The sequence below is a fragment of the Cucumis melo genome, chromosome 6 (genome assembly GCF_025177605.1).
Source record: "Cucumis melo cultivar AY chromosome 6, USDA_Cmelo_AY_1.0, whole genome shotgun sequence".
Lineage (NCBI taxonomy): Eukaryota > Viridiplantae > Streptophyta > Magnoliopsida > Cucurbitales > Cucurbitaceae > Cucumis > Cucumis melo.
Window position 1 is genome coordinate 18623808 of NC_066862.1, and position 16332 is coordinate 18640139.

At 33.4% G+C, this 16332-nt stretch overlaps 1 protein-coding gene across 5 annotated transcripts; it reads left to right on the forward strand.

Moving 5' to 3' along the window:
• Positions 1 to 821: 821 nt before the first annotated feature.
• Positions 822 to 11949, forward strand: LOC103493304 (uncharacterized). 5 transcript variants are annotated; one of them, XM_008454000.3, is made up of 12 exons: positions 822 to 1051; positions 2522 to 2668; positions 2763 to 2945; positions 3247 to 3329; positions 3477 to 3675; positions 4283 to 4404; positions 7397 to 7463; positions 7908 to 7958; positions 8200 to 8252; positions 8402 to 8612; positions 9868 to 10038; positions 11699 to 11949. In XM_008454000.3, the coding sequence occupies exons 1-12, from the start codon at positions 995 to 997 to the stop codon at positions 11753 to 11755; spliced, it is 1401 nt and encodes a 466-aa protein (XP_008452222.1). In that variant the 5' UTR covers positions 822 to 994; the 3' UTR covers positions 11756 to 11949. The 5 variants fall into 5 exon arrangements, 4 of the variants coding, with proteins under 4 accessions (XP_008452222.1, XP_050942772.1, XP_050942771.1 ...); XR_007821995.1 differs by lacking the exon at positions 11699 to 11949 and adding an exon at positions 9682 to 9794 and having other exon boundaries at positions 862 to 1051; positions 2748 to 2945; positions 9868 to 9934; XM_051086815.1 differs by lacking the exon at positions 11699 to 11949 and adding an exon at positions 9682 to 9753 and having other exon boundaries at positions 862 to 1051; positions 2748 to 2945; positions 9868 to 9934.
• The last annotated feature ends 4383 nt before the right edge of the window (positions 11950 to 16332 follow it).

The window sequence follows — 16332 nt, forward strand, 5'->3', positions numbered from 1 at the left end:
ATGTTCACTATTTATGCATTTTGTATTGTCAAGAACTTCTTTTCTTCATTCGTAATGTTTATTTTAAATGAAAGAAACTAGTCACAATTTTCGAAAAGCTGCAATATAACGGCTATTTATATAGGTTTAAAATTGGATGACTTCGCTATCGCCCATTAGAAATATTGAATAATTTTTTATCTTTATAAGAAATTAATTGTAATAAATTTATCACAATATGTTCAGAAATTTATTTTAATTTGGGCAACTGTATATATTAATTTAATAACATTACACATACAACAAATAAAATAGGACAATAATACGGATTCGAGGATTTCGTAAAAAAATATGCAATAATTTTTTTATGATATTTACAATTGAATTTAAAAATATTATACCACATAAAAAATTAATTAACCCAACCCATTTAACAATTTTCCCAAATAAAATTTATCACAAAATCCACATAAACCTACCCACCTAACCCTTCCCCCAAACACATTTTATCATAAAATTCCCATAAAACTACTCACCTAACCCTTCCCCCAAACACATTTTATCATAAAATCCCCATTAAACTACCCACATAACCCTTCCCCCAAACACATTTTATCATAAAATCCCCATTAACTCTTCTCACCTAACCCTTCCCCCAAACACATATTATCATAAAACTACCTTTTTAAACCCTTCCCCCAAACAAGGGTTATGATAAAACTAGGTTTAACTTAACACTAGTTTTATCTTTAACACTAACCCTTCCCCCAAACGCACCCTAACCTTTTAATATATTTAGGAGAAAGTTGGTTTTGACGAAGAAAGGAAAATAAAAGAGAGAGAGAGAGGACAAAAAAGGGAAAGAAGAAAAAACTGGCTTGAAGGTAGCCACGTCAGGCGAATTCATGATGTTATTCATTTTCTGGGCATTGCTTACTAAGTTCCAAAGTGTGAGTGTGGAGTGTGGAGTGTGGAGGAATATCCACCCGTTGCCGTAGCAATCAAATTCCCGGCCATGGCAGTTGCACTCAGCTACTGCAGCTCTTCCTCCTTTCTTGGTTACTTCCCATCTGTGAGTTCTCTTACTTTTCTTCTGCCTCTTCCCCTTATCTGCTTTGTGCTTCACTACTCAACCTTTAATCATCAGAGTTCCTCAATTCCTGGAACCCCTTTCTGGTTGTTAATTTTAGGTTACGAAAAAGGAATACGTACGTAGGTTTCTTGTTTCGGGGGGAGTTCTTCTGTTTCGAAAGCTTTCATATGCCATTATACTCGACAAACTTCTATCACGGTCTAGTTAGCTCTTTATTTACATTCTTAATATCATACTCCTCTCATCGATAGGCTTCAAAGTTATTGCTAAACCTAATGAGGGGGTATTATTTGTGGAGGAAAATTTTTAGACCTATTATCAATGCTACTCTCATTGGTGGTCTTGGAACTATTCATGAACCCCGGAAAACTATCATCAATTAGTTACGATTATGGATTTGGTTTGAAAGAAATCAACAGGTTTTTCCTGAAAAATCCCTTTCTTGGCCTATTCGTTTGGGTTCAGCTCGGCTTCTCGCCTCCTCCTGGTGTTCTCCTTCTAAGGCTTTCTCTAATTATTCTATACAAGATATTTGTTTGAATTGGAATGCATTCATATTTTCAGTATAACTAGTCCGTGTCCTTATTTGAACTTTTATATTTAGTTTCTTTTGTATTTTGAGCGTTAGACTGAGAGGTATCGATTTTTTTTCAAAGAGAGGAAAAAAAAAAAAATTGGTTACCATTCTCAATATAAATATATTAATAAGATCTATAACTTATTTGGAAAGCGGAAACAAATCAATAAAATATCTTTCAAGATTTTTTTAAAGCTTACTTTACTATCGATGTGTTTTTAAAATTGAAATGTTGATATGGATATCAACATCAATTGTTTAATCCTTGCTCATGCCTTTTTGTGCCTTAAAATGTTTTACATCATGACTAGGGAAATTAAGTTTCATCCTGATTCTTTTATAATTAGTTTCTTTTAACGGAAACATTTCTTTTGTCAATTTTGTAAATTTCATCTTGAATTAGTGTAAAGGATAGAAGTAAACTATAGTTATTCCACATTTGTTCTTCTTAGACTTCATCTTTACATTGCTTCCATCCCTGAAATGGTGTTGTTAACCTGGTTTGGTACGATATAAGAATGCCTTGCTCAATGTATGGCTGAAAAAGGAAACAAAACAAGTTTGAGAGAAGGATCTGCTGCCCCTATTGTCTCCTTGTGTTTCTTTATTAGTTTTCTCATGCTACTGGTGAAAATTATGCTGTTGCTATGCTTTTATGTATCTTCCTCATGTTCTTCAGAATACTACTGGTGGCATGTCCTATGGTTTTATTCATCTTTTTTGTCTGTAATTTGTAAAGAGCTTGTGCCAAAGCCTAGCTGTAGTGCTTTAACTTCAGACAGATTAAGAATATGATACTTTACTTTCATATTTTATGAATGGGTTTTTTGTGGTATATACGTAGAAAAACCTTAACTACTTTATAATTGTAGGAAAAATTGAAGTCCAGAGGCTTGGTTAGCCCTTCAGCTCAAGCAACTAGAGTTAATGCGCTCTTTTGGGGAGCTAAAAAGTCAACAGTACCAAATGAAATTGATTATTCATTGGGAGATTTTACTTTGACAGGGGCAGGCCCAGAGGTATATTCCTTTTCCTTGATTTTGAAGTCTACTTGTAGTTTATAATAGATTATTTAGTTACTTGGTTGTTTTCACTTAGTTGTTCCTTATTCAGGGAGGCTCATTTTCTCATTCAAAACCTACAAAGCTGTCTCTTTCAGTTGTTTCCTCTATTTCAGAGGTTTCAGCCAGAGACTGGGATGCTTGTGCCCTGGATACTACTGGCCCTAAAAAATATAACCCATTTCTAACCCATGGATTTCTTTCAAGCCTGGAGGAGACAGGTTGTGCTGTGAAGGTGAGGAATTACGGCCTCCTCAGAATCAGATGCACGGTTACAATCGTTTTGTTTATAAATGTAACAATTATCTGAGATTCTGACCTTGAAGATTTCATAAGCAGGTTGCTTTCTGAACATGTTATTCAATAAGCAAAACAAAATTAGAAAGAGGCTAAATAACTCGATACAATTTAGCACTAGTCACTAATTTATGAAATAGCTATTTATGTTCAATGAATCCGAGAAGTGTCTTTAAACAAAGTAACTTTACCTTGTCACAGAAAGCAGCACCATTGTCTTACTTTCAATCGGATTTCAGGAAACTGGATGGATGCCTCGCCACATTGTGGCTAAGGATGAATCAGAAAATATTTTATGTGTTGTTCCACTTTATCTTAAAAGGTTAGAATTGCCTCTCAATATATTTATCTTTTCTTGATAGATTTTCTATTTTCTATTTTATTTTTTTTTATGCTGGCTACTGAGGAAGTCTGCTGATTTTCATCCATGGCTGCCTTTTTAATTTTTAACCTAATTTTCAATCTGCAGTCATTCCTATGGCGAATTTGTTTTTGATCATTCCTGGGCTGATGCATACTACAGTTTTGGTGCAAGATATTACCCAAAACTACAATGTTGTGTGCCTTTTACACCAGTGACTGGTCCAAGGATTTTAATCCGTAACACATTATTCAGAGATGAAATCTTTGACATTATAATTTCTGCTTTAAAGGATATGACAGCCAAGGTACAACTGGTTATATGCTTGAAGCCTTTAGCGTACATTATGCCCTTCTGTCTGTTTGGCAAATCATTTGCGATCTTTCTTATGATAATATGCAATGAATCTCTTTCTCTCACGTTATATTGTTTACTATTTAGCTTTTGAAGATGACATTTATTTGTCAGAAGAATGTGAACGACTGTTAGAGAATTTGGAGCAATTCTTATTTTATTTTGCACATGTTTGATGCAAGTAATATTCAGTCATGGGAGTTTGTTTGTGAGGTGCTGCTCTTTTTTCCATGGGGGAAGGGACAGTGCGAAAAGAGTGGAAGTGTAATTTTTACAACTGACTTTAGTGTGACCCTACTGGTGTGGGTTTGCATTTGAATCTTTTTACTATTTAGCTGATGGAAGTTTTGGTTTTGGCAATAAAGCAAGGATACAGTTATTTATTCTCTCCTTTTGGGTTAGACTGTTAGCCACAAAAAAGGGAAAAAAACAACTTTGGTGTCCTTAATTTACATATTAGTTTTTCACTCTACAGTTTTATTCAAGAAAACTATTGATAAGTCACATGTTTCATATCATTTAATAAAAGCATCTTATTTCGAGTTAATTACTTCAAACAGTCTCAGCTTTCTTCACTGCATATTACCTTCTCATCTGAAAACGAATGGCAAAAGCTAAGTGAAGGAGGATTTCTGCAAAGGATCGGAATGCAGTACCATTGGAAGAATCGTAATTACAAAGAGTATGTCATTTGTTTATTTATCTTCAATCACACGAATACTCATTTGATGTTAAAAATTTGTTTTGTTATATTCAATTTCTCTTTCAGTGGGGTTCATAAAACAGTTAGATTCATGTTAATGACACCATCAGTATGCTTTTAAGCTTATTTGCTTTTGAATACCCCAGCGTTTTAAAAGGCGCTCCAAGGCGCGCACCTAGGTGCAAGGCACACAGCTCGGGCTTATTTATGGAGAGGCGAGACGCTGATGATGAGGCGCTGCTGAGGCGCGCGCCTTCCTCCAGGCGCAATAGGCGCAAAAAGGCCCTAAGGCGCGGGCTTTTGTACAACAGTTGGGCTGGGCTTTAATTTTAAAAAAATTATTATATTTGTTTTTTAAATCGAACTTATTACATGTTGAATTCTGAATAGTTTTCTGTTGTGTTTTGTTTTTTGAGTAGAAAACTAATATTATAATATTTTATATATTAGAGTTAATTCTTATTTCCACATTGGTTATTTACTTATATTTTATACATTGTTGCTCTTTTCAATTTTGTATATATGTATATATCTATATCTATATATATATATTTTTTTTTTCTTTTTTCATATATAGTGCGCCTCATGAAAAAAAAACCCGCACATTTTTGTGCGCCTTGCGTAGGCTCCAGAGGACCATTGCACCTTAGTGCGTCTTGAGCCTTTAAAAACACTGGAATACCCTATTCACAATGCCCTCTCCTTCTCTCTCCTCCCTCCTCTCCCTCCTCCAACCCCTTGGCCCTATCTTCATCTGGCTGCTCTGATCCCTTCCCCCCTTCCTATCACCACCACCACCACCGTGCCCACCTTCTACACCAAATTTTCTATAGCATAGACAAGGAAACCTTCTACATTCCAATAGGTTACTCCCATAAAGGAAACAGAGGTCTCATTTCTGAACCTGAAAAGATGTCTATGCCATCTTCTCTGTATCTGTTGGACCTCCCTAACAATGTTTCTGCTCCATATTTGAAACTCCTGTGGCAGGCCCTTGCTAGTTGCTTCGAACTCTTCAAGGAGCAGTGAAGTGCAACTACTGACTTTGGGTTGAAAAGCTTTCCAACAAGCAAGGATTATGTAGTTGCACCAAAACAAAACAACCATAGAGGAAGATCACACATCATGATGCCTGCTGGAAATGACAAAAAAGCATGGGTTTTCTTCCTGTCCCTCGTAGTGGACTTCTTTGGAGGAGGCATCAAATCAACTCCACCCTCACCAACCTATTATAAAGAGACTCCTGGAGGGCACACTTCCATCTATCCTCCTTTACTGGCCCCTTTATTATCATTACCTGCCTAAGCCTTTATTAAGACTAGTCGAGAAACCAAGCCCCTTTTGAAACCATAGGTTTTTCAATAGAGATCCTTTCATGACTTCACCCATCTGAGTGGCCTTTTAGGATTCCCTTTGTACCCACTAACCAAACCCATACAATTGGTAAATGCGAGTACGAATGGAGGTTATAAAAATAGTATTTGGGGCATGTGGGTAGTTTAAATGCGAGTACGAATGGAGGTTATAAAAATAGTATTTGGGGCATGTGGGTAGTTAGCTTGCAGTGACTTGATTTTGTATAGTTAGAGTCTCTTCTTATAGTGGGATTTTTTCTTTTTGTGGGCTTGGTTTTTCGTTCGTCTGTGTATTCTTTTATTGAATGAAAGTTGTGTTTCTCATTGAAAAAAGGGAGTTGGAGATGGGGCGGGGGGGGGGGGGGGGGGGGGGGGGGGGGGGTTCAGTTTGGTGAGAATTTTCTTCGGAGGACTTTGGGAGTGAGATATTCCTTCATTGTTGGATGTAACTGTAAAGCTCATCAACACCAACACCATATGCTCACCTGAAAACCGGTAAAAGGTCAGGGCCTTCTCTTTGATTTGATGTTCACTAGTTGGAAGCCCCCCATTTATTTTGAAATTAAGGCTGTTCCATCTTATGGTGGTTAGATTCAGGTTTGGAATCTTGCGCTTATCCTTTGAATCAGAGGAACTATTGAACGTATTGGAGACATGCTGTGAGTTTGTGACTTATTAGTTAATAACTTAATTGATATTTCAAAAAATAATATTTATGAAGAGATGTTGATAGAACTTCAACTCAAAGTGCGGAGAAACCCATTGGATTTTCTTCCATCGTGGGGAAGATCAAATTTCCAGCAATCATGGCCCATGCCTGGGGGGACCTGCTGAAGATTCAAATTTATCTGGACCAAATTTTTTAATGATACCTTTTTCTAGCAATGTTCTCCTAGTCACCCGGTCTTCAGTTATGCGTTAGTTTGAGATTTTTCACTGGGTGGTTGTTTCTTTCCTTTTTTTAATTAGTTCTTAATTAATTTGATTTGATTTTAATGATTAGAAAGAAAACACTTTCTTGAGCGAATGAACTAAGGAAAACACCAAACTTGCAAAAATTAATTCAACGCTTTGAAATCTTTGTTACTCAACTCTCAGGAATGCAATTAGCCATAAAGCAACTAGCTGATAGGTTTGTCAAGAATGGTGGTCATTGTTTTTATGGGGATTTGGGAAATTAGGGAGACCTGTTATTGTATTAGTTTGTATTTTGTCATGGCTTTTCTGTTAATTGTAGACTATTGAATGACAGGTTGCAATCATGTTTGCTTTTGTAAAGGTTGTGTATTGAACTTTAAGCGTATCTTTATAGATCTTTCTCTGACTTAATTAGTTATTTCCTTTTTCTTTTTACTTAATTGCTTTCATTAAATCTCATTTGAATTAAATACCAAGGCATCATCAATTGTTTCTCCATTTGAAGGTGAAATTTGCCAACGTTGTTTTGACATTTGATGTGCAATGATCAATCATTAACCTCTTTCTTTTTTACATTTTGACATTTGATGTGTAATGATCAATCATTAACCTCTTTCCTTTTTACATTTTCCCCTAGAAATGATGCTGTGTATTTTCTCAGGTCGTTTATAATTTCTTCTCCAATCTATCTTTTGCAGTTTTAATGAGTTTTTAATGGATATGAAGCAAAGTAAGAGGAAAAATATTCGTCAAGAGCGCAAAAAGGTCAGTATTTCTAATTATTATTCCATTGTTTGGGATACCAAAATTTCTGGTTTACTAATTCATCAGAAGTTGATGGATTTGGAGATTCTATGGTGATCTGAATTAGACGAGAAATATCATTTTACTAGTTAAATCTGCCTGCTTAACGTGCTGTCTTGTCCAACGACTATTTGAAACAGGGAGATTCTAAACAACCCTTAAATAGCTGTGGTTCCGTGTATTGACAAACTGTTATACTTTGTACTTAATAGAGAGATTCAATATGCTAAAGTCATATACATAGGATATTCTCAATGGGCTTTTATGGCTATGATCTTTGCATTAGTCTTTGTAGTTGATTGTCTTACTGTTTATTACTTGTTGAAGATTTGAATATTATAGTAATTTCCCAAGCTTACAGTGGCTATGGCTTTGGAATTTATTTTTGTGGACTTTCTGTGGCAGATCATGGCTCAAAATTTGACTATGAAACGTCTCCGGGGTTATGAAATAAAGGTAAAAACTGGATCTATTTATATTCTGATTGGATAGGATCAAATAATTTTTTTTTTTTTTGAAAAAGTTATCCTTGGATTTCTGTCTAAATGAGTTTGCACAAGAGAGGTACAATGATAATAAATGATAATGAACGTCTCTTGTAAATTCTAGCTAACAAATTGTTGTGTTGGTAATCAATACTTATCTTACTGGAAGAGAATTAGGGGCGCGGGCATCATTTATTGTAATGTTTTGGCAGGATAAGCATTGGGATGCCTTCTATACATTCTACCGGAACACGACTGATAACAAGTTGGTCCTTACTATCAACCTCTTTTATGTCTGCCAATTGAGATTAAGAAAATCTTCTATTGTTGCATTTGTTGACGAGTATTATGAATTGGTAGGTGCATGAGAATATATTTAACTGTATTCACTATTCAGTAATGGCTTCTTCATAGGTGGGGCACCCCTTATCTCACTAGGGATTTCTTTCATAATATGGCCTCTAAGATGGGAGATCAGGTGTTATTAGTTACTGCAGAGGAAGGTGATGAATTTGTTGCTGGAGCGCTCAATCTCATTGGTGGAGATACCTTATACGGGCGGCTGTGGGGTTGTCACCCTAGAGTATACTATCCAGGCTTACATTTTGAAGCTTGTTATTATCAGGTGCGCGTCTATCATTATTTCACTGCATCAATATAATAGGCATTTTCAAGTTGAGCGTGAATTAACCAAATCTATTTGTTCCTTCTCTCTCTTTTCTTTTTGTTTGCTCTCAAGATTTTATATTAATAAACTATATCACAATAAATGTGAGCAGTAACCAAATCACGGGTTTCTCTTCTCTAGGATCTTGCTGTCTATTAGCTTATTGGACCTTGATACTTGTAGCCTTGCGCTATATATAATAGTACATTTTTAAGTTGCAGGACAAAAAATTCCATCAAAGTAATGCTGCATACTAGGGAACCATAATTTTAACTTCCTGGTTGGTATCATCCATACAAGAACATTTCCAAATTTTTTTATGAATAGTACTCCTAGGCTTTCAAAGTGATCGTATCCCAAACCTCCAAGTCTTTCTACCATTCAAAAACGCTAGATCTTTATTTCCACTCAATTTACCCATGAAACTCCTCTTACTGATTAAACCAGGATAACTTTGCATTTGATGTGCTTTTGGAAGGATGACCATTGAACACCACTAGGAGAAACTCAGAGTTATGTATGACTTATATTAGGGAAGTTGAAAACACCGAGGAAATCGTATCCCAGATGGCAGCAGCAAAATATTACCTCAAAAAATTGTGGTCACTGTCCTCATAAATTTCTTCTCAAGTTTCCCCTTTCTTCATCCCACACTTTCCTAATGGAAAGAGGGCTTGAGGGATCATAGAAAGAGGATTCCCTTTCCAAAAGTTGCCACTGAAGAGAATTGAGGAATCATTACATACCCACCCACCATAAAAGTAGATTTATACTTGATGATGTCTCTGAGATTGATGATGGGCCCTCCTCGAGCCTAAAAGCTATTTTTTTAAATGTATTACCGTGAGTGTGTGGGTGCACATCTCGACTAATCTCACGGGACAACCTACCTGACCTAACAACATTTGAGTATCAAAAAAACTCTGTAGGATATTAAAGTGTAGTTAGGTAGTCACCATGGATTGAATCCATCCCATCTAAGTTATGTATTATACCCATGACACTTATTGATTTATGCTAATAACAGGAGCTACTTACCGTGCGGTCTTGTTTCTTGTGCTGAGGAACTTAGGTGCCGAAAGGAGTTTAATGTATCGTGGTGTTACTCATATGCCTTCTACTTATTATCCTAAATAAAAGGTCCAAAAGACATTAGAGTTTATCAATGGTGAAATGGCCTCTTGAAGCTCTGACCTTTGGTTATTGCTCACAGGCAATAGAAGCAGCTATTGAACTTGATCTCGACACAGTAGAAGCAGGAGCCCAGGGTGAGCATAAGATTCAACGAGGTTATATGCCTGTAACTACTTACAGCTGTCATTATCTTACGGATGAAGGTTTCAGGAGGGCAATAGACGATTTCCTAGTGCGTGAAGCAAATCAGGTAACTTTATATACTTTCTGACTGATTGAGGCATAATGGTGTAATTCTTTATTCCAATGATTTATTATTATTATTTTCTTAGTACAACATGGGGTGGAGAGATACGAACTCGACTTGTTAGTCATTAACACATACTCTATCCTAGTTGGGCTAAGCTCACTTCACCTTCTTCCTATCACTGATGGTTTAACAATGAACAGGAAGTTGCATAATTTGTAAAAATCTAGCTTATGGATTGTTACATGAAAATAAAAAGCAATTTAAGAATATAATTTTCTTACACCTTTCAGGAATCATCTGGTTTTAAAAAGTTAATCATAATTCCTCCCAATTTCTTCTGATGGTGTACGTCTTTCTTTAGTAAAGGAGTTAAATCCTTACCCACATTTAAAAACAAAAAAGTTTCTTTTATTTTTCAAAACTTGGCTTGATTTTGAAAATATTGATAGGAAATTAACAATAAAGCATGCAATTTAAAGGTGAAAATGGTGTTTGTAGTCTTAACTTTCAAAAACTAAATAAAAAACAAAATGATTACAAACAGAACTTTAGCGATTACTTTACTTTAGTGATTTAAATCTTATTTAGATTCCTGAATTCTTGCACGTATTTTTCCTAAACTTTTACACGTGTGACTATAGTCTCTCAGTTTTCAAATATATATATTTTTAATTTCCATATTTTGCATAAATATTTATTTTGACCTTGCTATCTGTTTTCCAATTATTTTCTAACCTATAGTTCCATTTTTTTTTAATAGCCAAATACTTGTTCATACAGACGGAGACCTATCAAGTAAATAAATGAAACATATATCTATGTTAGGTTCCTATTAAATAGTTTACAAAGATGAAAATGGTAATGAGCTGATTATATGAAGTCAATAAACAGAAAAGGTTCCTATTATATAATTTACATAAGGAAACACTGAGAATTTGAATGATATTCTTTGCATAAAACTACAAGAGAGAATATGTGAAAGCTCCAAATTCTTGTCGTGATGTCCTTATCCTAGTATTCTACTATTTTTTTTTCTTTGTTTAATTTCTAATTTTGTAGATACTAATCTAAAGAGATGCTTTTATCTTGTCTTTTCTTTAAGATGAGTTTTGCGTCCTTCTATCATTGTTATATTGTTATCTTCACTCCCATAGTTTTTATCATTGTTATCTTCACTCCCATAGTTTTCTATTTTTGAGCATTATTCTCTTTTCATTACATCAATAAAAAATTTCATTTCTTGTTAAAACACGATAATAATAGGGACCAAAAGTAAGCATAAACCTTTACTAGTGCTTCTGTTTCTTCAAATGGATTTCTTTATGGAGAGTTCATTTATATATCCTACTTAAATTGATTTATTTAACCTTCAATCCATGGTTTGCATCAATGTTTTTGGAGAGTTCATTTATATATCCTACTTAAATTGATTTATTTAACCTTCAATTCATGGTTTGCACCAATGTTTTTCCCTCAACCCTCTACTTTATCTCGACAATAGCTTCTTGTCATTCTCCCTACTCTTTGTTTGTATCTAACTGTAGAAGCAAGCAACTCACCATTAACTAGAAACACTGGTATTCCATTCGGGTTCTTCACCTACCAATGTCTACATGCGTCTGAATTGTTTATTGATACAATTGACTGCCTGTGTTTGCAGGTTAAGGCTGTGATAAAACTATTGCATGATTCTGGACCATTTAAAGAAGGTATATAAATTTAGGCCAACCAAATACTGGATGGAATGGAGGATTCCAAGGTGTGAGGGTAAATTGGTAGATCATCACATTTTATATAGATGATTGTCAGATGGGATGCTTCCTGATTAAAGTCAGTGAAGATATTAAATGACTGTACAGACTAATTATAGCAACATGGCTTATTATGGCTCTGCATCTTTTCTCCTGCTTATTGCTTTTGTTTCCTTTTACTTTTTCTAACGTCTATTCTTCTTCGTTGATAAATGTAGTGGAGTCGTGGAAAAAGTAGGAACCCTCGCTCTACTTTATATTTGAAAATTTTAAAATCATAAAACTTGGTGGTGGAGAAATTTTATGTAGGGGCCCTGCATAATAACATACTTGACAAAATGTTAAAATAGTATTAATAGTTTTAAAGATTAATTTATTTAATATGTATTATAATTGTCTCTACAAGTTTTCATGTTTTAAAGTCGACCTATGATAAGTTTCTTATCTAACTTATCTAATAAATCTTTCTCAACGTAAGCTATAAGAGCATCATTCATCTATTGATTTTTCATTTGATTATGTAGTCGAGTCTTCACAACATTTATGGCAGAAAATATTCTCTCTATAGTAGCTGTTGCAATCGGTAAAATCAATGTTAATGTGACCAATTGATAAATTAATGGGTAAACTTTTATCTCTTTTTGTAATGACCATTGTCATTGCAAGATCACCAATGCTTTTAGTTCAACAAACTTTGAACGCATATTAATAATGTAATTTTGAAGTTGATTCTTAATCATAGAGTTCAATGGCAGTCTCTTAGATAAAATTGAGCAAGTTGACTAAGTTTTTGTTTATCAAAAGCAGCAAATTAATTACTATGAATCAAATATGCTACATAGAGAAGCAATTCAGTACTTGTTTTCGTAAAACAATTATTCAACTCTTTAAGTTGTATATCAACGACAACATAGAAGACTTCAACATGATAATGATGCAAATTTGTAATTGGTTAAGATTTTCGACTTTGTCGCCCTCAAACTAAAAACATAGCATCCATTTTAAGAAATTCAATTTCATGACTATTGCAGAAATTAGAAACTCTTTCCAATAGTGAATCTCAACCAGATTCTCTCGTTGATTGCAGTCTATCTTTACAAAAGTTGATTAAATTTATTATTCACAATATCCTGATCTTTTCTTTGTAATGCTTGAGACAAGTCATTTATAATTCCTTAGTATATTTTTCATGAGATGCATATAGAAAACAAAGTCAAATGACAAGATTGAATTCATTAGAATCTAATGTTTCATATTTTTGTTATGAATTTGATCCATTGTGCACAATTGTCTTAAGCACATCAACTACTAAAAAGAACATTATAACTAAGCTCGTTAAGTGTTGTAATGTGATCCCCATCGAGTATCTCTTGGCCTTTTAATCATTATCTCTTGATCTAAACCTCGTCCACGTGATATTTTACCATTATTTAAAGCCTAAAAAAATTTCATGCCATGTTTCTATCGTAGAATATCTCGATGTTTCACTTCTGCTTCAATAACATTCACTACATTTATAGCAATAAAGAAAAGGTCGGCCATTTCCATATGAGTTTTTGCAGTATTTATAAGAGTTAATTGAAGTTGATGAGATAGTAAAAAAGCACATTTATTTTCTTTCAAAATAAAGTACTTTCTAGCCATGAAACTCGTCTTGCATATTACTTGCTCCATCATATTTTTGTCCTTACAAATTAGCAATATTTAATCCATGTTGAGAAAAAAAACCATCAATAGCTTCCTTATGTGATAGGGCACTTGTCTAACTTATAGTTATATTAACAATTTCGGTTGCAATGCAGTTCATTGTATCTTTTTGAATATTATGTGCAATCAATTTCAAATTATTTGGAGCATTTTTCAAAGTCACGGCTTCAATATCCTTGGGTATGTTTGCACAACTATCGCAATAGTTCAATAAGTTACCTTGACTCTTCAAATCATCAGTCTCATCATGTCCACGGAATGTAAGACCTTGCCGTAATAAAAATTGAGTATAGTCAATTCATGCACCTAATCGAGTTCGATACTCAACTCGTGCTTTGTCAGACATCTTATTTAAAAAAGTCTCAATATGTTGCTTTTGTTCTAAAAGAGCGTCACATTTTCCCCAAGCTTGATTATGTGTGCTATTAAGATAACCAATATGAGTTTCCAATCTCTGTTTTTCTTCCAATTGGAAAATCCTTCACTAACAAAACCTCCCCTCCTGATTCTTCACTAATTACTTCGGGTTTAAACAACATAAACAAAATGCAACATCCTTTGAAATGTTATACTGTAACCAATTAGGATATTCTTTAAACCAAGCTGTATTAAATCATCTTGACTTTGCCCTAAATTTCTTGAATGGAAAAGTATGATTTCGAGGTTGACAATGACCTTTATGTAGATATGTTCTACGACCCGATCTTGAAATTATAATTATATTCAGAAATTCTAGTTCTTAGATTAGGATTTGTAGATAGTTCTCCTAAATTGATTTCTGTATAAGATCTATCTGAATCATGTAAATGTCCTTTTTTTTTTTTTTTTTTAAGATGATGACTGTATAGTTTCTATTGTTTTTTTAAAACATCTCTCCATATTGATGATATGCATGATTTATCACATAGATTAAAGTATTAAAATTAAAAAGATTAAGAAGAATTTGAACTTACTAGTAAATTGATATAATACACACATTCTAACGATAAGCAAAAAAAAAGTTATTTTGTAGCATTTAATTATGAAATTATAAAAATTGCATAAAAAATTGTTAAATGCAATATAATGAAACTTGTCTCTTAGGTTTTTATTTCAAAAGAGAATACCACATAGTACTTTTTTTTTTCTTGGAGTTAGCTTCGTCTATTCAGGTTGTCTCCTTTTTGTGATGCTTACACTTTGCCAATGGAACAGTCCATCGCCCTACGCTTGCATTGTTGTTTGAGGGTACCTTTAAGGATTGTTTTGATAATCCCTCGTCTTCCTTCTCAGGAGAGGCTGGTGGAAATCTTTTTGTATCTGTATGGTTTGGTTCTCTTCTGCCTGTGAGCATATTTGTTTGGTATAGTGGACATTGATTAAATTTATAGGCATTATTTTTACTTATGGGTTTAGTTTTGTAAAATTAGAGTAATTTCTCCTTAAATTTCTATAGTAGTTTTCAACTTACTTAAGTAAAAAAGAAAGTAAGAATTTTAAATTCCAACCACCAAAAAGCATACGTTTTATATATATATAAACATTTTCAAACATTGACTTGATTTTTTGAAACGTTAGTAGATAGCATATAACAAAACAAGAAACTCATCGCACTTTATATCAAGTTGACAAACTCTACTCCTTACTTTAAATACTCTTAAAATATTATCACTCATAACCTAAATTATCTAATTCTATATCTAATGTGACCATTATCTATGTGTCTAATATATTGTGAAATAGAAAAAATATTGAATAAGTCGAGAAATTATCGCAAAAACAAAATTGAGCTTTTAGTACACAAAATTATAAATGCAGAGGTTTAATATAGGTATAATTTAGTTTTCGTTTTTTGGTCTTTTAAAAAATATAACAAAGCGGCAAAATATTTAGACTGTATAGAACAATTCCAAAAATTATAAAAGTCCATAGACTCACAATGAAAAATATAAAAAATGCTCCATCAACCACGTCGTCAACAACACGCGTAATATATTTGGTACACGATCATTTAGATTTGGCTATTGTTTGGTACACAATCGTTTAGATTTGGATAGTCAAATCTAAATGATTTATTTTTTTAATTATTTGTACTCGTTTGATTTGATTACATAGATTTGGTTAGACGATCGTTTAGATTTTGTTTAGATTTGGGTAGTCAAATTTTTTCCTTCAAAATTTGGTACACGATCGTTTATATTTGGCTAAACGATTTTTTTCAAGATTTATTTAGTACACGATTGTTTATAGTTGTTTACATGATCATTTATTTTTTCAAGATTCTTTATTACACGATCATTTACATTTGGCTAAACGATTTTTTTAACATTTTTTTAGTACACGATTGTTTAGATTTGTCTATACGATCATTTTTTTTTGTACACGATCATTTATATCTGACTATTCCAATCTAAACAATTTTTTTTCAAGATTCTTTGTACATGATCATTTAGATTTTGCTATTTTTTTATACACAATTATTTAGATATGACTACCAAAATCTAAAATACATTTTTTTTCAAGTCTACACGGTCTTGAATAACCAAATAAAAGTTTGAAAAAAAAGATATACACGATATTGAACCAAATTATAGTTTGGACCAAAGGATAAAAGAAGAAAGATAATGGTGTTGGAATATAATTTAAGTCATAAAACCTGTAGTTTGTAATTTAATTAAAACTATATTCTATTCAATAAAGTGGTTATTGAGAACTTATTAATGAAAATAGTGAAGGAATGAAATTTCCAAGGCGAAAGCGTATGGACGACGTGCAAGTGAAATTCAATTTGTAAAACCAACAAATAAACAAAAAAAAAAAAAAAACCTAAGCATGCTTCTATGGAGGAAAAGATGTA